At 40.0% G+C, this 22,500-nt stretch overlaps 1 protein-coding gene across 1 annotated transcript in view; it reads left to right on the top strand.

Annotated features, from left to right (window-relative positions):
• The first annotated feature begins 9,265 nt into the window (after window positions 1-9,265).
• The window catches only part of SHLD1 (shieldin complex subunit 1), an 86,103-nt gene continuing 72,868 nt past the window's right edge, over window positions 9,266-22,500 (top strand). The window contains exons 1-2 of the mRNA XM_007469132.1: window positions 9,266-9,318; window positions 11,112-11,293. Of these exons, the coding sequence (XP_007469194.1) occupies window positions 9,266-9,318; window positions 11,112-11,293 (235 nt within the window). The remainder of the gene's footprint in view (window positions 9,319-11,111; window positions 11,294-22,500) is intronic.

Here is a 22,500-nt window from a genome sequence, read left to right as displayed (position 1 = left end):
GCTACCTGAATGCAACATGTTGAAATATTAACATTCTCTTTGTTAATTTCACTCTACTTTTTATGTCTATTTAAATATAGACGTTCAAGTTTTTAAACGTTTAAAATATTTCTCCTGTTCCCTTTAGTGTCCACCAAGCACATTTACCAATAAACCTCTAGAAATTGCCCGAACTAGCCATTTGTGGAGAGCAGTGTTGGCGGGGCCAATGCCCTCAGTCAAGATGGCCGTAACTGCCTTCCCTTGTTCTTTCCTGACCTCAGCAAAGATGGTTCCTGCGACTTCCTTTCAAACTCTGCTTTTCCGGTAACAAACTTGGAGCCACCGCTTCCGGTTTGAGGCGGCTGCTGTTGCGGGGCGGTGAGTGTAATCGGGGCCTGGCGACTTTTCTGGGCCAGTTCTCTCTGCGGACTCACGAGTGGATCGGATTGGGGGAAGGGAGGGGATCTCCGCAAGGCATCAGGCCGTTCTCTCCTAATTGGGAAGTGACGGCTGCTTTCCCTGGCCTGCTCCCAAACCCCTCCTCCCCCACCACGGGCGGCCTCTGCAGCGAACGCCTTGGGGAAGCCCCAGAATTTGCGTTCAGTGTGTCTAAATGAGCTTCGGTTCTTCTTTTTTTTAAAAAACAACTTTCTTGGGACATATTATAAAAATTTCCCATTTAAAGTGTAAAATTCAGTGGTTTTTCATATATCCCCAGAATTGTGCATCCATCACTACAATCTAATTTTAGAATATTTTCATCATCTCGAAGAAAAACCTTGTACCCATTAAAAGTCACTCTCTATTCACTATGGCCTCCCAGTCCTAGGCAATTGCTAGTCTACTTTTTTGTCTCTATAGATTTGTCAATTTGCATATTTGATATAAATAGCAGCATACAGTATGTGGTCTTTCTTGACTAACTTCTTTCACTAAGTATAATGTTTTAAAAGTTTGTTCTTGTTGTAGCACGTATCGGAACTTAATTCCTTTATTGCAGAAAAATATTCCTTGTATTCATATACCACATTTTGTTCATCCATTCATCAGTTGATGGACATTTGGATTGTTTCCACTTTTTGGTTCTTATGAATAAAGCTGCTGTAAACATCTGTGTACAGTTTGTGTGGACACGTTTTTATTTCTCTTGAGCACATATACCTACGAATAGGATTGCCTGAACCAACCATTTGAGGAACTGCTGAACTGTTTTCCAAAGTACTTGAGACATTTTACCTTTCTGTATGTGGATATCCAGCTGTCTTAGCGTTGAAAAGACTGTCCTTGCCCTGCGGAATTGTCTTTGCATCTAGGGAACTTCAGTCGATAACTAAGATTTTACTTCTGGACTCTCAATTTTATTCCACTGACTGTTTTTATTCCAATACTACACAGTCTTGATTATTGCAGCTTATAATTGGTTTTGAAATCATAAAGTATGAGTACTCCAAATTTGTGTTCTTCGTTTTCAAGATTGGTTTGGCTTGGGCTTCCCTGGTGGCGCAGTGGTTGAGAGTCCGCCTGCTGATGCAGGGGACATGGGTTAGTGCCCCAGTCCGGGAAGATCCCACATGCCGTGGACCAGCTAGGCACGTGAGCCATGGCCGCTGAGCCTGCGCGTCCGGAGCCTGTGCTCCGCAACGGGAGAGGCCACAACAGTGAGAGGCCCGCGCACTGCAAAAAAAAAAAAAAAAAAAAAAAAGATTGGTTTGGCTTTATGGGCCCCTTGCATTTCCATATGTACTTTTAAACAGTTTTGTCAATGTCTGCAAATTAAAAAAAAAAAACAAAACCAACAGATTTTGTAAGAACCGTATTGATCCGTATATCAATTTGGGCAATATTGCCATTTTAAAATAGTAAGTGTTCAATTCCATGAACATAGGATGTCTTTCCATTCATTTAGAGCTTTAGTTTCTTTCAACATTTAAAAATAGTTCTCAGTGTACATGACTTACATATTTTTCATTATGTGTACCTAAGTATTTTATTCTTTTTGATGCTATTGTAAATGAAATTACATTCTTTTTTAAAAATTTTATTTTATTTATTTTTGGTTGTGTTGGGTCTTCATTGCTGCACATGGGCTTTCTCTAGTTGCAGCAAACAAGGGCTACTCTTCGTTGCAGTGCACGGGCTTCTCACTGCTGTACCTTCTCTTGTTGCGGAGCATGGGCTCTAGGCATGTGGGCTTCAGTAGTTGCGGCACGTGAGCTCTGTAATTGTGGCTTGTGGGCTCTAGAGCACAAGCTCGGTAGTTGTGGTGCATGGGCTTAGTTACTCTGCGGCACGTGAGATCTTCCAGACCAGGGCTTGAACCCCATGTTCCCTGCATTGACAGGCAGATTCTTAACAACTGTGCCACCAAGGAAGTCCAAAATTATATTTTTAATTTCATTTTTAGGTTGTTTATTGCTAGTGTATATAAATACAAATGATTTTTCTGTATTGATCTTGTATCCTGCAACCTTGTTTAACTTTAATTATTCTAGTAGTTTTTTTTTTAAAGTGGATTCATTGGGACTTTCTATACACAAGATCATGTCTTCTGCTAATAGAAATAGTTTTACTTCTCTCTTTCCAATCTGGAAGCCTTTTATTTCATTTTCTTGCCTAATTGTGCAACTAAAGGTTTTAGCTCCAGTGCAATGTTTTATAGAAGTGATGAGAGCAGTTAATATTAAATTGTTCCTGAGCTTAAGGGGAAAGCATTCAGTCTTTCACCATGAAGTACGATGCTAGCTATGGTTTTTTCAAAAATGCCCTTTATCAGATTGAGGAAGTTCCCTTCTTTTCCTAGTTTGCTGAGTGTTTTGATCATGAATGGGTATTTGACTTTGTCAGTTGATTGTGTGCGTGTGTGTCTGTTGTTGTTTCTGTCCCTTATCCTAATATAGTGTATTACATTGATTGATTTTCAGATGTTAAAGCAACATTGCATTTCTGGGATAAGTTCTGCTTGGTCAGGGAGTGTAATCCTTTTTATATGTTGCTCGGTTCATTTTGCTAGTATTCTGTCAAGGATTTTTGTGTCTGTATTCATAATACTGGTCTATAGTTTTCTTGTGATGTCTCTGTCTAGTTTTGGTGTGAGGATAACAGTGGGCTCATTGCGTAAACTGGGAAGTGTTCCCTCTTCCATTTTTTAGAATAGTTATCCACAAGAGGGAAGGACAGGTGCAGCGGGAAGAAGCAAGGCTTATTGGAAAACCCGATGGAAAGAAAGCAGTGGGGTCAGAGGTTGGGGGAACTAGGCTAGAAGTTTCTGGGTGGTAATTAATGTTTCAGAGGAGGAAAGAAGAGGAGAAAGCCTTGGGATATCCTTGAGGAAGTCCAATTGGAGATGGAAGATGAGCCACAGAGCAGGCAGGAAGGAACAGGCAGAGCTGGGATGTCAGCTGGGTGAGTGGCTTCCTGAAAAGTAAAGAAAGAGGGTCAGAAGGAGGGATTTCTAGACGTTATGGTGGAATGATTGAGTTGGTGGAGATGAGAAAATGAGCCAATTCTAGACTCTTGAGAAATCTGTGGAAGTGAGAGGAGATTGGCTGTGAGGAAAGCAGGTGTCAAAGGTTTTCGTTTTGCTTTTCTTTCTTGACAATTTTCATATTGATATAATTTTATACCTTCAAAAAATTGTAAGAGTGTCAGAAGAAGGAATTTCTAGAAGTTATGGTGGAATGATTGAGTTGGTGGAGATGAGAAAATGAGCCAATTCTAGACTCTTGAGAAATCTGTGGAAGTGAGAGGAGATTGGCTGTGAGGAAAGCAGGTGTCAAAGGTTTTCGTTTTGCTTTTCTTTCTTGACAATTTTCATATTGATATAATTTTATACCTTCAAAAAATTGTAAGACTAGTACAAGGAACTCCCAAATAACATTTTCCAGATTCATCAATTGTCTACACTTGCCCCATTTACTTTATCATTCTCTCTCTCTCATATATATATATATATATATATATATACTGCAGACATCATGTCTCCCTAACACTAAATATTTGAGTGGTATTTCCAAAGAATAAGGATATTCTTTTACACACCAGGTTTTATTGAAAATGGGAGTGATTTGGGCCTGTTGAAAAGCGTAAGTGAAGGTCCAGTGGAACAGAAGCCAGAGAAGGGATTATTGTCTCCGAAGGCTTCTGGAAAAGTCCAGAGAGTGGAATCTAAAGCCCAGGTGGAGTGGTTGGCCTTTGCCACACAAGGGACAGCTCCCTGTTTTATGGAGAGGTAAAGCAGTGTGCAGCCGTGGGAGCCTTTGTTATGTTGATAGAGCTGAAGAAGTTCCTCTCTGCTGGCTTCTGTTTCCCTTGTCAATTAGGAAGTGAGATGATATGCTGAAAAGAGGAGGAAGGTATGTGAGTGATGGAGAGGGTCTGAGTTGAAGAAGAGTGGAGAAAATATGAAAGAGTTGAGGAGGGGTTTGAGAGGAAGTTATGAGATAAACATCTCAGGATCCATTTAGCCAGATAGCCCATTCCAGGTGTGTGCTCAGACACTTAGAGAGTGCCAGTCTGCCCTGACCTGTTTGATGACTCTCATGTCCAGCATACAGAAAATAGGGAGATAGTTGAGGTTGTCTAGGCTGAATTTTGCCAAAGGAGTGTGATGAAAAGACAGAATGGGCAGGGCAGGGAAGTTCAGGGTATTAACAAGGCTGTGAACCATAGAATCTACTGGAAAAGAATGAAAGAAGCAACATGGCTATAGGATGGGAAGTAGAGGGGCAAATAGGCTGGTGGTTGGCTGGGAAGAGAGGAACCTGTGATTTGTTTTTTAATTATTACTGTTTTACTTATTGGAGCTAGCCATCATGAGCACAGAGACTGTACTAAGTATTTTACATGCATTAATTTTATGTAATCCTTATGACAACCCTATGAGGTAAGCATAGTAATCAAGCCATTTTTATAGATGAGGGAATTGAGTTTAAGTGACTTGCCCAAGGTGACAGCTAAAAAGTGAGAGCAGTCTCTCCAACTCCAGAGCCCTTGCACATCTCTGGACATTTTTGCAGAGCTTCTTAGCTGTGTTCCTTACTTCACGTTTACCGTTCTCTCATTTGTGTTTCACTCAGCTGACAGAGTGAGCCTTTGAAGATGCACATTGATTATCATACACATCCCCTCAGAAGCTTTCATTATATCAGTTTTTAAATGGAAATATGTATAAAAATAAGTGAATTGATGGATGAATAAAGAGATAGCTGGTTATCTGATAAAGAAAATCATAGTAAAATGTTAATTATGAAATCTAGGAAAAGGCCATATGTGACAAGCCCACAGCTAAGATTAGGAACAAGAGAGTGATGCCTACTTTTGCCACTTCTATTTAACATAGTACTGGAAGTTCTAGCCAGAGCAGTTAGGCAAGAAAAAGAAGTAAAAGGCATCTCTATTGGAAAGGAAGAAGTAAAACTGTCACTGTTTGAAGATGACATGATATTATATATGGAAAACCGTAAAGACTCCATCAACAAACTGTTAGAACTAATAAACAAATTCAGCAAAGTGGCAAGATACAAAATCAACACACAAAAGTCGGTTGCATAATGAACTATCAGAGAGAGAAATTAAGAATACAGTCCCATTTCCAATTGCATCAAAAATAATAAAATAGGGCTTCCCTGGTGGTGCAGTGGTTGAGAGTCCACCTGCTGATGCAGGGGATGTGGGTTCGTGCCCCGGTCCTGGAGGATCCCACATGCCGCAGAGCGGCTGGGCCCGTGAGCCGTGGCTGCTGAGCCTGCGCATCTGGAGCCTGTGCTCCGCAACGGGAGAGGCCACAGCAGTGAGAGGCCCGTGTACTGCAAAAAAAATAAAATAAATAAAATAAAATAAAATACCTAGGAATAAGTTTTTTCTTTTTCTTTTTAAAAGATTTTTGTTTTTACCTAGGAATAAATTTAACCAAGAAGATGAAAGACCTGTGCAGTGAAAACTACAAGACATTAATGAAAGAAATTGAAGAAGACACAAATAAATGGAAAGATATTCTGTGCTCATGGATTGGAAGAATTAATATTACAATGTCCATGCTACCCCAAACAATATACAGATTCAGTGCAATACCGATCAAAATCCCAATGACATTTTTCACAGTAATAAAACAAACAAAAAAAATACAAAAATTTTTGAACTATGAAAGATTCTGAATAGCCACAGCAATCTTGAGAAAGAACAAAGCTGCAGGCATCATGCGCCCTTATTTCAAACTATATTACAAAGCTATAATAATTAAAACAGTATGGTGGCATAAAAGCAGACACATAAATCAGTGGAACAGAATAGAGAGCTCAGAAATAAACCTATGCATGTATCAATTAATTTATGAGAAAGGAGACAAGAATGTCCAATGGTGAAAGGACAGTTTCTTCAATGAATAGTGCTAAGAAAATTGACAGCACATGTAAAAGAATGAAATTGGACCACCATACACAAAAATTAACTCAAAATGGATTAAAGACTTGAGCTTGAGACCTAAAACTGTAAAAATCCTAGAAGAAAATAGAGGTGGTAAAGTCCTTGACATACATCTTTTTTAAAAAATTATTTATTTATTTATTTTTGGCTGCATTGGGTCTTCGTTGTTTCTTGCAGGCTTTCTCTAGTTGTGGTGAGTGGGGGCTACTCTTCGTTGCAGTGCGCCAGCTTCTCATTACAGTGGCTTCTCTTGTTGTGGAGCACGGGTTCTAGGTGCAGGGGCTTCAGGAGTTGGGGCTCGCAGGCTCTAGAGTGCAGGCTCAGTAGTTGTGGCACACGGGGCTTAGTTGCTCTGCGGCACATGGGATCGTCCCAGACCAGGGCTCGAACCCGTGTCCCCTGTATTGGCAGGTAGATTCTTAACCACTGCGCCACCAGGGAAGTCCCTTTGACATAGGTCTTGATGATGATTTTTTGAATCTGACACCAAAACCAAAAGCAACAAAAGCAAAAATAAACAGGTGGGACTATATTAAACTAAAAATCTTTTGCACAGCAAAGGAAACCACCAACAAATGAAAAGGCAACCTACTGAATGGGAGAAAGTATTTGCAAATCATATATCTGATAAGGGGCTAATATCTAAAATATATAAAGAACCCATACAACTCAATAGCAAAAAAAACAACCAATCCAATTAAAAAATGGGTAGAAGATATGAATAGCCATTTTTTCCCAAGAAGAAATATGGATGGCCAACAGGTACATGAAAAGATGCTCTACATCATTAATCATCAGGGAAATGCAAATCAGAACCACAGTGAGATATCACCTCACACCTGTCAGAATGGCTAATATCAAAAAGACTGGTGGTCCTGGGCTTCCCTGGTGGCGCAGTGGTTGAGAGTCCGCCTGCCAATGCAGGGGACATGGGTTCATGCCCCAGTCCGGGAAGATCCCACATGCTGCGGAGCGGCTAGGCCCGTGAGCCATGGCCGCTGAGCCTGTGCGTCTGGAGCCTGTGCTCCGCAATGGGAGAGGCCACAGCAGTGAGAGGCCCGTGTACCACACAAAAAAAAATTAAAAAGACTGGTGGTCCAGTGGTTAAGACTCTGCGCTTCCAATGCTGTGGTGCAGGTTCGATCCCTGGTCAGGGAACTAGGACCCCACAGGCCGCAGGGTGTGGCCAATAAATAAATAGAGACTAGAAATAACAAGTGTTGGCATAGATGTAGAGAAAATGGAAACCTCATGGCAATGTAAATTGGTGCCACCATAGAAAAGTGTGGAGGTTCCTCAAAAAGTTAAAAATAGAACTACCATATGATCCAGGAATACCAATTTTGAGTATTTATCCAAAGAAAACAAGAACACTAATTAGAAAAGATACATGCACCCCCATTTTCATTGCAGCATTATTTATAATAGCCAAGATAGAAAAACAACCTAAGGGTCCATTGATGGATGAGTGAATAAGGAAGATGTGATATATACTTACAATGTAATATTATTCAGCCATAAAAAAGAATGAAATCTTGCTATTTGCAACAACATGAATGGCCCTGAGACCATTATAAGTGAAATGAGTCAGAGAAATACAAATACTTTATATTAAGCTTATAGATACAGAAAGTAGATTGGTGGTTGTCAGAAGTGGCGGGGGGAGAGTGGTGGAAGAAATGGGTGAACTGTTTTTGGTTTTGTTTTGGTGTTTAAGTAAATTGAGTAAGAATAAAGAAATCTAGGCAGTAGCTATATGGATGGTCATTGTATTCTTTCCACTATCCTTTGTTTGAAATTTTTCATGTAAAATATTGGGAGGAAAGAGCCTTAATTGGAAAAATAAAAAAGTACATAGTTCCCTGGAAGTCTAGTGGTTAGGACTTGGCACTTCACTGCTATGGCCTGGGTTCAGTCCCTGGTTGGGGAACTAAGATCCCGCAAGCCAAATGGTGCGGCCAAACAAAAAGAAAAAGAAAAAAGTAAATGAAATTAAACTGCTTCTTATACATGGACCCTGATGGAGTTGTTTTTGTAGATTTGTAAGAATCTGTAGAGCAATGGCTGCTTTCTCTTGGTAAGCAGGTATTTATGTACTGAGAAACTTCTTGTGCCTGCAGTCACAAGGCATCCTATACTCCCAAGTATTGGAAAATAATATTTAGATTGTGTAATTAAAGCACCTTTAAGAGAAGAAAATAAGCACTTCTAGAGAAGGAAATTGAACCACATATCAAAAGTTTTGGGGCAAAGGATAATCATTGCATTCTACTTGGCCAGCCTAGGTAGTTTCAGATCATTAGAAGGGTCTCACCTGTCCCTATTATTTGATTTCTCCTGTACAAATTCATTGAATCCCAAATAAAGTTTTACATGCACAGGTACTTATTTTGTAATAAACAGGATTCTGCCTTTCAGTAGATTGTTTTTTTCATTTTTTGTTCAAATAACCAGTTTGGGATGTATTTGACATTTAATATAAGTGATTATAAAAGAAAAGATAGATATCACATCAAGGTGCTATTTGTTTTCATAAAGGATTCCTTTTGTTCCATGTCATTAATAACGACTTCTGTTGCTGGCTGATTTTAATGCAACTTTGCAGGCAAGCAGGATACATGTTTGTCATTTATTAACCTGTTTGTTCCCTTCCAGAAACCTCCAGAGCAGTGTTTGGTAAGATGAGGGCAGAAGGAGGAGCCACAGATGCCTGCAGCAGAGGTGTTTGCTGAAACTTCGGGCTTGGTTGGCTAATATAGCAGTGTGCAAAGACAGGATGTTCTTGCTTCTTTGGGAATCTTGATCACCTCACTCCTTCCAGAAGCAATCAGCTGATGTCTTGGCTCACTGTCTGCCTGAGCGAATGTCCACAACAGCATGTGACTGGGTGTCCTCAAATGAGAGGTGTCTTGCCAGGTCTCTCTGTTGATTTGTTTTTATACCTCCTATCTTTGCTTGATCAGGTGGTAGTTTGGGCTGCAGTCGGGAGGCTCTGGAGCTGGGTTCATCCTAGGTTGGTACTTTCTGGACGGGTTTCCTAGGGCTGGTTACTCTACTTCTCCTGTGTTTGGGGCCGACTATCTGACTGTAAATGAGGGTAATAATAAGATTACCTGCTTCATAGGGCTGTTGCAGATGAAGCTCTTGGCACAATGCCTGGCAACCAAAAAACAATAAATGTTAACTACTCGTATTATTATACTATTCATGTTATTCTGAAATTGCTTCTGTCATTCAGACAGATCTTTCAAGTTCTGTCATTTTAACAGCTGGATAATATCCCATAATTTGGAATACTGCCTCCTCCCAAACCTATCCTTCTCCTGTCTGCTCTCACTCAGTTGCTAATACAACCCTGTCACTGAAGCTACCACTCTTTGTTGACTTCTGCTTCCTCTTTAGCCCTTTTATCCATTCCGTTACTAAGTTCGACTCTTATTTCTCTTCCTAAATATCTTCTTAGTCTGCCCCCTGCTCTTGGCTGCTAGTGCCCTGCCCTCATTCACATGCTCTTCCTCTCTTACTGGGAACACAACAGTTGTCTGAATTCCTGTCACTCCTGAGATTGCCTGCTGTCCAGCTGCCAAATCTGCAGATCTGACCATGTGTCTCCTCTGCATGGTACATGGTGGCCTGTGGTAGTCACAGGGTGTGGTGTTGACCATAGTAAGATTTACTGATGATAACTTAAGAGGCAGAGAGTAGCAGAGGGTCCAGAATCTCTCCAGGCCCATAATTATTTTACAGAGAGGTGGGCAGGGCTGGATGTACTGCAAAGAGCCCTCCAGCCCACAGGTAGACATCAACCAGGAGGGATAAGGGACGCCTAATTTTTAACAAGAAATGTCCAAAACTCTCAACACCTCTTGCCACTTGTGGTTGCCCAAGCTGGTTCCTCTGGGGTTCATACTGTCCCCTGGCCATGGCCTGCCCCACACTTGGGCACCGCCTCCTCCAGAAAGCCTACTGCCCCTCTCTGGGCGCCTCTTCATCTTATCATGGTGTTAGCACTGTCTGTCTCTGTGTTTGGGTCATCCCAACCTGAGCAACTCAAAGGAAGTGTCTATCACATTCATCTTTGCATCCCTGGGGCCTGGCATGTTAACAGTTGTCTGAAGTCCACATAAGAAGATGCAAATCACCTGTAATTTCACTACCCAGAAATTAAACCACTGAGTTAATTATCACTGGAATTAATTTGGGATATACCCTTCTAGACTTTTTTTTCTAGCTATAGGTCTGTATATTTCATACACACACATACCACACACGATATTTTATAAAATATGGATCAAACCCTACCTATAGTTTCTAAATCTTTTTCCATTTAATATATCACGGACAGTTTCCCATCTCATTAAATATTTGTGTAGTCCTTGGATTATAATGCTGCACAGTATTTCATCCTTATCAGACATGCAGTTCATTTTCCAGCTGAAATGATTCATGGTTTCTTTCTGTGCTGAGAGTTATTTGTTTCTCATGATGAAGAAACATGGTAAACAAATACTGGGTCTAAAGCAAAGACAAGGAAGCCCATTAATAACAGAAAAGTAAAGCAAAAACAAGGAAGACAGTTAATAACAGGAAAGTAAATTATTTTGGTTCTACTGTTTTTTGGCCTTTAAGGTCTTTAAGCCATGGCTGTAATGGAGGCTCCTCTTATGCAATGCCTTCTGTATTGAATTGTTTTATTTTTTCCATGGCAGGACTATGGCAAATCAGGAAGCCACTCCAGGAAGCCAATCAGAGGAGAGCAATGCTTTGGACCTGCCATCAGCTTATGACATAAGGGATTACGTGTTGCAGAGACCCAGCCAGGAGGCCAACAGTGAGGCTTTTAGTTCTGAGGAAGCCCTTTCTATTCCTTGCTCTTCTGATACGGATCCAGGTAAGAAGCACAGTTTAAAACAAACTAACATTGAACAAACAAAAAACTCCTGACCTATACCTATATGTGATAGTTTGTTTCTCTGTCTTTCAAAGGCAGATCTCTGAGGAATCACTCATTGTCTCAGGGAGAAAAACGTCTTATCTAAGCAAAACTGTTGGGAGAGACTTCAAAGGACAGCCTCCCTGGTGGAACCAGGACAAGGAGCTGTTTCCTGGAGGCCTTTTTGTCTGAGTCCCTTTCTGATCTCCATCCAAATCCATTTAGAGGCAGGAAGCACTTGGTTCACTAGGGAGAGGGTAGAATTGTTTTTTTGTTTTGTTCTTTTAAAACTTCAGAAAATAGCCATGTGGGCCTGTTGTGTGTCATAGGGACTTTAGTGTTCCTCTTATGAAGTATACTCTGGATTTAGGTAACAACTTTTCTGTAAGTTTCCCTGACCGAATTGCCGAAAAGTCTGTTTTTTAAGTTTAATGATAATTCTTTGACATAGTTAGTGACCATCTCTGGTTGTAAAGCCCATCTCCTCCCTGTTTATTGCCTAATCCAGGCCTGTAGGTCCACATATTCAAAGCTTTGCCACTTACTGGTTGTGTGACTCAGGTCATGTTTCTTAACCCCTCTGAGTTCCAGAATCAGCTACAAAATGGGGATCGAAATGCTTGCTTCATGGAGTAGGTTTAACTCAGGGAACAGTGCAGGGACACATCATAGTGTTTGTACATTGGTGCTCAGTAAATTGCTGTTACAGTATTCTGGTGCTATTATTATTGTTGTTGTTAATATTAAGAAACCCAAACATATATTTTTAAAGAGCACGCAGGTACTAAGAAAATGTGGGCCTTAATGAAGATGAATTCAACATTGGCAGTAAGTAGGGTGTGTACCTGTCATTATCTTTAAGAATTCTATGAAAAAAAAAATACTTTTACACTCCCTGATGATTCTGTTCTGATTTTCAGGACATAGTAATCAGGATCAGTCAGATTCCTGTTTAATTTAGTTCCAGAGCAAGAATTAGATCATTTCTTATCCTTTTTCTTTCTAGGCTCAGAATCTTAGTTCATTTAACCTTTCCTCTTCCCCTTCCCATCCTGCTGCCTCTACATTACTTTCCATCCCAAAGAAAGCAACTGTTATTAATTTGAATTGAGTTGACCATTGAAATATTTATATTGGAGTATTTGTTTAAAATCTAGACATTTCATGATAAAAGATTCTTTTGGAAGCCCTTCTAAAGGTCTAAACATGGGAAGGAGCACTCATATCCTGAGACAACCATTTTGCACGGCATGGGAAGTGGTGGTGCTGCATTTGACTGTCTAGTTTGAATTCTGGTTCTGCTTTTTTCTGTGGTTTTGCCTTGGGCAAGTCACTTGGCCTCCATGTCTTGGTCCCTTCATTTGTAAAATGGAGATAGTAATGCCTACCTTGTCACGGGGCAGCCATAATGAGTGTCAAAGTGTATGAGGTGTAATGCCTGGCATGTGGTGGGCTTTGGAAATCCAGCTCTTCATGAGTTCAGCGCCTGGGCACCTCAGCACACCACCACGCTGACCAGGCTCCTTTTTTTTTTTAATTGAGCTATAATTTATGTGCAATATTATATGTTACACATGTACAATATAGTGATCCACAATTTTTAAAGGTTATACTCCATTTATAGTTATTATAGAATATTGGCTATATTCCCTGTGTTGTATAATATATCCTTGTAGCTTATTTATTTTGTACATAATAGTTTGTACCTCTTAATCCCCTACGCCATCTTGCCCCTCCTCCCTTCTTTCTCCCCACTGGTAACCACTAGTTTGTTCTCTATATCTGTGAGTCTGTTTCTTTTTTGTTATACTCACTAGTTTGTTATATTTATTTATTTATTTTAATTTATTTAATTTTATTTATTTAAAAACATTTTTGGCTGTGTTGGGTCTTAGTTGCAGCACACAGGATCTTCGTTGAGACATGTGGGATCTTTCGTTGCAGCACTTGGGCTCTTCGTTGCAGTGCTTGGGCTCTTCGTTGCGGTGCTTGGGCTTCTCTCTAGTTGCGGCCTGTGGGTTTCTCTCTAGTTGTGGTGTATGAGCTTCTCTCTAGTTGTGGCGCGCAGGCTCCAGAGCGCATGGGCTCTGTAGTTTGTGGTATGTGGGCTCTCTAGTTAAGGTGCGCAAGCTCAGTAGTTGTGGCGCATGGGCTTAGTTGCCCTGTGGCGTCTTAGTTCCCCGTCCAGGGATCGAACCTGCGTCCCCTGCATTGGAAGGCGGATTCTTAACCACTGGACCACTAGGGAAGTCCCTAGTTTATTTTTTAGATTCTACATGTAAGTGGTCTGTCTTCTTTAACTTAGCATAATCCCTTCCAAGTCCATCCCTGTTGTTGCAAATGGCAAAATTTCATTCTTGTTTATGGCTAAGCAGTATTCCACTGTGCGCGTGCGCGTGCGCGCGCGCGTGTGTGTGTGTGTTTATACCCCATCTTCTTTATCCATTCATCTGTTGATGGACACTTAGGTTGTTTCCATATCTTAGTAATTGTAAGTAATGCTGCTATGAATATTGGGGTGCATGTATCTTTTTTAATTAGTGATTTTGTTTTTTTCAGATAGGTACCCAGGAGTGGAATTTCTGAGTCATGTGGTAGTTCTCCTTTTAGTTTTCTGAGAAAACTCCATACTGTTTTCCACAGTGGCTGCACCAATTTACATTCCCATCAACAGTGTATGAGGGTTCCCTTTTCTCCACATCCTCATGACAAGATCCATTAAATTCATGACCTCCTACCTCAAGTTGAGCCTCCTTTCTGCCCATCCATCACACACTATTTTCCTAGCATGTTCATCCTCCTGCCCTCTTGGATGACTTTGTAGTATCTTCTTCTCTCTTTGCAAATCCCCATTACCTCCTTCAACCTCTCTCTCAGCTGATAATCTTAGTTTCCTATTTAATCAAGAAAACAGAAGCACTCAAAAGAGAATGAGCACACACTCACACTTCACATCCATCAGCTTCCTTCCCTCCTGTTTCCATGGGAGACCCATCCCTGCCTATCCTTCTCTTCCTGTCTGCTTTCACCTACTGAAGGTTGTCACTTCTAGTAATCTCCTGCATCATTGATCCCACCTCTACTAGTCATTCTCATGATCATACAAACATGCTTTAATAGCTCCCATCTTAACAAAATGCCCACCCTAGACCCCAAATCCCCATCTAGTTACAGACTCATTCCTCTGTTCTCTTCTACAGAAAACCCTCAGAAGAGTCATCTACACCTGTTGTCCCCAGTTCGTCTCCTCCCAGTTCCTCCTAAAACCCTCCAACCTGGCTTCTATCTCCATCACTCCATGGAAATAGCTCTTGTCAAAGTCATGACCTCCACATTGTTAAATCCAGTAGTCACTTCTTAAGTGTTCTCCTTCTTTTTTTTTTTTTTTTTTTTTTTTTTTTTGTGCGGTCCGCAGGCCTCTCACTGTTGTGGCCTCTCCCTTTGCGGAGCACAGGCTCCGGACGTGCAGGCTCAGCAGCCGTGGCTCACGGGCCCAGCCGCTCCGCGGCACGTGGGATCTTCCCGGACCGGGGCACGAACCGGCGTCCCCTGCATCGGCAGGCAGACTCCCAACCGCTGCGCCACCAGGGAAGCCCTAGTGTTCTCCTTCTTGATCTGTCAGCAGCATTGACTTTTTTCCTTCTTGAATTCTTTCTTCAGTGGGCTTTCTGGGAAGCAGCATCTTATGTTTTTTTTCTTACTTTTCTGTCTTATTTGTTCTCAGTCTTCTTTGCCTGATTCCTTCCTCTCCAGCCCCTTAGTGTTGGAGAGCCCAGGGCTGAGTCCTCAGCTCTCCTGTCTGTCATCACACCCTTCCCTGAGTGATCTTATCCAGTCTCGGGGCCATAAATGCTCTCAATACCCCACTCAGTCCCAGATTTCTCTCTCTAGTTTGGATCTCTGGCTTGACATTTATACTATCTATGTATTTCACATCATCACTTAGATTTCTATTAGACTTCCTAAATTTGACATATCCTAAACCAAATTCCTGATTCCTCTACCGTCTCAGATATACATAGACACACCTGTTCTTTGAGGCTTTCTCATCTCAAAAAAGTACTTCCATCCTTCTGTTCACTTAGGCAGAAACCTGGGAGTCATCCTCAACTTCTTTCTTTCTCTTTAATCTCATATCCAGTCTATCAGCAAATCCTGTCAGCTCTCCTTTGTCTCCACTGCCACCACCCTGGTCCCTGCCAGTAACATCCAGTCTTCTGGATTATTGTTAATCTCATAACTAGCTTTTCTCACATCTGCTCTTTATCCTCCTATAGTTTCTTCTCTTTTTTTAAATTTTATTTATTTCTATTATTATCTTTAATGGAATATATAAAAGCAGAGAAACTTCACTCATAAGTTGTGCTTTCACATATTCATATAGAAACTATATGGAAATACATATACATTGGCTTAGAAATATTTTACTTTTCATGCAGGAATTCCAGTTCTGTTAACCAAAACTAAAGAAATAATTCATAATAAAAATGAGCTTTGTGTATAGTGACATCTATAATTACAGTAAATTGTCACTAAATTAAATATTGAACAGGGACTTCCATGGTGGTGCAGTGGTTAAGAATCTGCCTGCCAATGCAGGGGACACAGGTTCGATCCCTGGTCCAGGAAGATCCAACGTGCCACGGAGCAACTAAGCCTGTGAGCCACAACTACTGAGCCTGCACTCTAGAGCCTGCGAGCCACAACTACTGAGCCTGCACTCTAGAGCCTGCAAGCCACAACTACTGAGCCCATGCACTGCAATTACTGAAGCCCACACTCTCTAGGGCCTGTGTGCTGCAACAACTGAAGCCCGTGCACCTAGAGCCCATGCTCTGCAATAAGAGAAGCCACTGTAATGAGAAGACTGCACACCACAATGAAGAGCAGCCCTCACTCACCACAACTAGAGAAAGCCTGTGCGCAGCAACAAAGACCCAACACAGCCAAAATAAATAAACAAACAAATAATTAAATAATTGAATAATAATGGTTAACTAGGTACACCCAGTCAACTAAATATGAATATTCAAAAAAATTGCATTTCTTCCTTTTTTTAAATTAATTTTTATTGGAGTATAGTTGCTTTACAATGTTGTGTTAGTTTCTGCTGTACAGCAAAGTGAATCAGCTATACGTATACATATATCCCCTCTTTAGGTCACCACAGAGCATTGAGTAGAGTTACCTGTGCTATACACTCGGTTCTTATTAGGGATCTGTTTTATACATAGTAGTATATATATGTCAATCCTAATCTCCCAATTCATTCCACTCCCCTCTTTCATCCTTGGTAATCATACATCCATTCTCTCTGTCTCTGTCTCTATTTCTGCTTTGCAAATAAGTTCATCTGTATAATTTTTCTAGATTCCACATATAAGCAATATTATACAATACCTGTTTTTCTCTTTCTAACTTCACTCTGTATAACAGTCTCTAGGTCCATCCACGTTTCTGCAAATTGCACAATTTCATTCCTTTTTACGGCTGAGTAATATTGCATTATATATATGTACCGCATCTTCTTTATACATTCTTCTATTGATGGACATTTAGGTTGCTTCCAAGTTCTGGCTATTGTATAGTGCTGCAATGAACATTGGGGTGCATGTGTATCTTTTTGAATTATAGTTTTCTTCAGATATATGCCCAGGAGTGGGATTGCTGGGTCATATGGTAGTTCTATTTTTAGTTTTTTGAGGAACCTCCATACTGTTCTCCATAGTGGCTGTACCAATTTACATTCCCACCAACAGTGTAAGAGGATTCCCTTTTCTCCACATCCTCTCCAGCATTTATTGTTTGTAGAGTTTTTGATGGTGGCCATTCTGACTGGTGTGAGGTGATGCTTCACTGTAGTATTGATTTCCATTTCTCTAATAATTAGTGAGTGATGTTAAGCATCTTTTCATGTGTTTGTTGGCCATCTGTATGTCTTCTTTGGAGAAATGTCTATTTAGGTCTTCTGCCCATTTTTTGATTGGGTTGTTTGTTTTTTTGATATTGAGCTGCATGAGCTGTTTGTATATTTTGCAGATTAATCCCTTGTCAGTTTGCAAATAATTTCTCCCATTCTGAGGGTTTTCTTTTCGTCTTATTTGTGGTTTACTTTGCTGTGCAAAAGCTTTTAAGTTTCATTAGATCCCATTTGTTTATTTTTGTTTTTATTTCCATTACTCTAGGAGGTGGATCAAAAAAGGTCTTGCTATGATTTATGTCAAAGAGTGTTCTCCCTATGTTTTCCTCTAAGAGTTTTATAGTGTCTGGTCTTACATTTAGGTCTCTAATCCATTTTGAGTTTATTTTTGTGTGTGGTATTAGGGAGTGTTCTAATTTTATTCTTTTATATGTAGCTGTCCAGTTTTCCCAGCACCACTTATTGAAGAGACTGTCTTTTCTTCATTGTATATCCTCGCCTCCTTTGTCATAGATTAGTTGACCATAAGTGTGTGGGTTTATCTCTGGGCTTTCTATCCTGTTCCATTGACCTATATTTCTGTTTTTGTGCCAGTACCATATTGTCTTGATTACTGTTACTTTGTAGTATAGTCTGAAGTCATTGAGTCTGATTCCTCCAGCTCCATTTTTTTCCCTCAAGATTGCTTTGGCTGTTCAGGGTCTTTTGTGCCACCATACAGATTTTAAGATTTTTTTGTTTTAGTTCTGTAAAAAATACCATTGGTAATTTGATAGGGATTGAATTGAATCTAGATTGCTTTGGGTAGTATAGTCATTTTCACAATATTGATTCTTCCAATCCAAGAACATGGTATATCTCCATCTGTTTGTGTCATCTTTGATTGCTTTCATCAGTGTCTTACAGTTTTCTGAGTACAGGTCTTTTACCTCCTTAGGTAGGTTTATTCATAGGTATTTTATTCTTTTTGTTGCAATGGTGAATGGGATTGTTTCCTTCTCTTTCTGATCATTCATTGTTAGTGTATAGGAATTCAAGAGATTTCTGTGCATTAATTTTGTATCCTGCAACTTTACCAAATTCACTGATTAGCTCTAGTAGTTTTATGGTAGCATCTTTATGATTCTCTATGTATAGTATCATGTCATCTGCAAACAGTGACAGCTTTACTTCTTCTTTTCCAATTTGGATTCCTTTTATTTAGTTTTCTTCTCTGATTTTCATGGCTAGGAATTCCAAAACTATGTTGAATAAAAGTAGCAAGAGTGGACATCCTTGTCTTGTTCCTGATCTTAGAGGAGATGCTTTCAGTTTTTCACCGCTGAGAATGATGTTTGCTGTGGGTTTGTCATATATGGTCTTTATTATGTTGAGGTAGTTTCCCTCTATGCCCATTTTCTGGAGAGTTTTTAATCATAAATGGGTATTGAATTTTGTCAAAAGCTTTTTTTGCATCTATTGAGATGATCATATGGTTTTTATCCTTCAGTTTGTTAATATGGCATATCACATTGATTGATTTGCATATATTGAAGAATCCTTGCATTCCTGGGGTAAACCCCCCTTGATCATGGTGTATGATCCTTTTAATGTGTTGTTGGATTCTGTTTGCTAGTATTTTGTTGAGTAATTTTGCATCTATGTTCATCAGTGATATTGGCCTCTAATTTTCTTTTTTTGTGACTTCTTTGTCTGGTTTTGATATCAGGGTGATAGTGGCGTCATAGAATGAGCTTAGGAGAACTCCCCCCTCTGCAGGTTTTTGGAAGAGTTTGAGAAGGATAGGTGTTAGTTCTCCTCCAAATGTTTGATGGAATTCACCTGTGAAGCCATCTGGTCCTGGACTTTTGGTTGCTGGAAGATTTGTTTTTAATATTTATTTTATTTTATTTATTTATTGGTTGCTTGGGTCTTAGTTGTGGCTTGCTGGCTCCTTAGTTGTGGCATGTGGGCTCCTTAGTTATGGCATGTTGGTTCCTTAGTTGCAGCATGCTGGATCTTTTTTAGTTGAGGGATGCAAACTCTTAGTTGCGGCATGCATCTGGGACCTAGTTCCCTGACCAGGGATTGAACCCAGGCCCTCTTCATTGGGAGCACCAATTCTTAACCCCTGCACCATCAGGGAAGTCCCGTTTGCAGGAAGATTTTTAATCACAGTTTCAATTTCATTACTTGTCATTGGTCTGTTCATATTTTGTATTTCTTCCTGGTTCAGTCTTGGAAGGTTGTACCTTTCCAAGAATTTGTCCATTTCTTCCAGGTTGTACATTTTTTTGGCATATACCTGCTTGTAGTAGTCTCTTATGATGCTTTGTATTTTTGTGGTGTCAGTTGTAACTTCTCCTTTTTCATTTCTAATTTTATTGATTTGAGTCCTCTCCCTTTTTTCTTGATGAGTCAGGCTAAAGGTTTATCAATTTTGTTTCTCTTCTCAAAGAACCAGCTTTTTGTTTTATTGATCTTTGCTATTGTTTTCTTTGTTTCTGTTTCTGCTCTGATCTTTATGATTTCTTTCCTTTTACTGACTTTGGGTTTTCTTTGTTCTTCTTTCTCTAGTTGCCTTAGGTGTAGGGTTAGATTGTTTATTTGAGATTTTTCTTATTTCTTGAGGTGAGATTGAATTGCTATAAACTTCCCTCTTACAACTTCTTTTGCTGCATCCCATAGGTTTTGGAACATCATGTTTTCGTTATCATTTGTCTCTAGGTATTTTTTGATTTTCTCTTTGATTTCTTCAGTGATCTCTTGGTTATTTAGTAATGTATTGTTTAGCTTCCATGTGTTTATGTTTTTTACAGTTTTTTTTCCTGTAATAGATTTCTAATCTCATAGTGTTGTGGTCACAAAAGATGCTTGATATGATTTCAATTTTCTTAAATTTACGAAGGCTTGATTTGTGACCCAAGATGTGATCTACCCTGGAGAATGTTCCATGTGCACTTGAGAACAGAATGTATTCTGCTGCTTTTGGTTGGAATGTCCTATAAATATCAGTGAAGTCTATCTGGTCTAATGTGTTATTTAAGGCTTGTGTTTCCTTACTAATTTTCTGTCTGGATGATCTGTCCATTGGTATAAGTGGAATGTTAAAGTCCCCCACTATTATTGTGTTACTGTCAATTTCCCCTTTATGGCTGTTAGTATTTACCTTATGTATTGAGGTGCTTCTCTGTTGGGTGCATAAATATTTACAATTGTTATATCTTCTTGGATTGATCCCTTGATCATTATGTAGTGTTCTTCCTTGTCTCTTCTAACATTCTTTATTTTAAAGTCTATTTTGTCTGATATGAATATTGCTACTCCAGCTTTCTTTTGATTTCCATTTGCATGGAATATCTTTTTCCATCCCCTCACTTTCAGTCTGTATGTGTCCCTAGATTTGAAGTGGGTCTCTTGTAGACAGCATATATATGGGCCTTGTTTTTTATCCATTCAGCCAGTCTGGGTCTTTTGCTTGGAGCACTTAATCCATTTACATTTAAGGTAATTATTGATATGTATTTTCCTATTATCATATTCTTAATTGTTTTGGGTTTGTTTTTGTAGGTGTTTTCCTTCTCTTGTGTTTCCTGCCTAGAGAAGTTCCTTTAGCTTTTGTTGTAAAGCTGGTTTAATGGTGATTTATTCTTTTATCTTTTGCTTGTCTGTAAAGCTTTTGATTTCTCTGTCAAATCTGAATGAGATACTTGCTGGGTAGAGTAATATTGGTTGTAGGTTTCTCCCTTTCATCAGTTTAAATATATCTTGCCACTCTCTTCTGGCTTTCAGCGTTTCTGCTGAAAGGTCAGCTGTTAACCTTCTGAGGATTCCCTTGTATGTTATTTGTTGCTTTTCTCTTGCTGTTTTTAATACTTTTTCTTTGTATGTAATATTTTCTTGTGTATTTAATATGTGTCTCGGCATGTTTCTCCTTGGCTTTATCCTGTATGGGACTCTCTGTGCTACCTGGACTTGGGTGGCTATTTCCTTTCTCATGTTAGGGAAGTTTTTGACTATAATCTCTTTAAATATTTTCTCAGACCCTTTCTCTTTCTCTTCGTCTTCTGGGACCTCTATAATTCGAATGTTGGTGCATTTAATGTTGTCCCAGAGGTCTCTGAGACTGTCCTCATTTCTTTTCATTCTTTTTTCTTTATTTTGCTCCTCAGCAGTTATTTCCACCATTTTATCTTCCAGCTCACTTATTCTATCTTCCGTGTATTTTTAATTTCAGTTATTGTATTGTTTATCACTGTTTGTTCTTTGAAAGTTCTTCTAGGTCCTTGTTAAACATTTCTTGTATCTTCTCAATCTGTGCCTCCATTCTATTTCCAAGATTTTGTATCATCTTTATTATCATTACTCCGAATTCTTTTTCAGGTAGACTGCGTATTTCCACTTCATTCATTTGGTCTTGTGGATTTTTACCTTGCTTCTTCATCTACAACATATTTCTCTGTTGTCTCATTTTTAGTAACTTACTGTGTTTATGGTCTCCTTTCCACAGGCTTCAGGGTCGTAGTTCCTCTTGCTTCTAGTGTCTGCTCCCTGGTGGGTGAGGTTGGTCCAGGCACTTGTGTCAGCTTCCTGGTAGGAGCGACTGGTGCTGGCACTCTGTTGATTGGAACTGAGTCTTTTGCCTCTAATGGGCTGGGCTGTGTCAGGTAGTGTGTTTTGGTGTGTCTGTGAGCTTAGTACGACTTTTAGGCAGCCTGTCTGCTAATAGGTGGGGCTGTGTTCCTGTCTTGCTGGTTGTTTGGTGTGAGGCATCCAGCCCTGGAATCTGCAGGCAGTTTGGTGAAGCCAGGTCTTAGTGTCAAGATGGAGATCTCCGGGAGAGCTCATGCTGACTAATATTCTCTGGGTCCAGGAGTTTTCTGGTGGTCCGGTGTCCTGGGCTTGGCACTCTTACCCCAACCCCTGGCTGGGGAACTGAGACCCCACAAGCTGCACAGCCAAGAAAAAGAAGAAAAGCAAACAAGCAGACAAGCAAAACCCAAGACAAGTGATAAAAGCAAAACCAAACAAACAGAAAAAAAGAAAATACAAACAAACAAAAAAACCCAAGAGAACAACCAAACAAACAAAAGAACCCAAAAACAAACAATAAAAAACTAACAAAAACAGCAAAACAAAACAAAAACAGAAAGCAAACTATAAAAAGCAAAGATGGGGCTTCCCTGGTGGCACAGTGGTTGAGAGTCCGCCTGCCGATGCAGGGGACACAGGTTCGTGCCCTGGTCCGGGAAGATCCCACATGCTG

This window comes from Lipotes vexillifer, unplaced genomic scaffold, assembly GCF_000442215.2.
Source record: "Lipotes vexillifer unplaced genomic scaffold, Lipotes_vexillifer_v1.1 scaffold610, whole genome shotgun sequence".
Lineage (NCBI taxonomy): Eukaryota > Metazoa > Chordata > Mammalia > Artiodactyla > Lipotidae > Lipotes > Lipotes vexillifer.
Note: the sequence above shows the minus strand (reverse complement) of the source record. Positions and strands in the feature narration are given on the sequence as shown.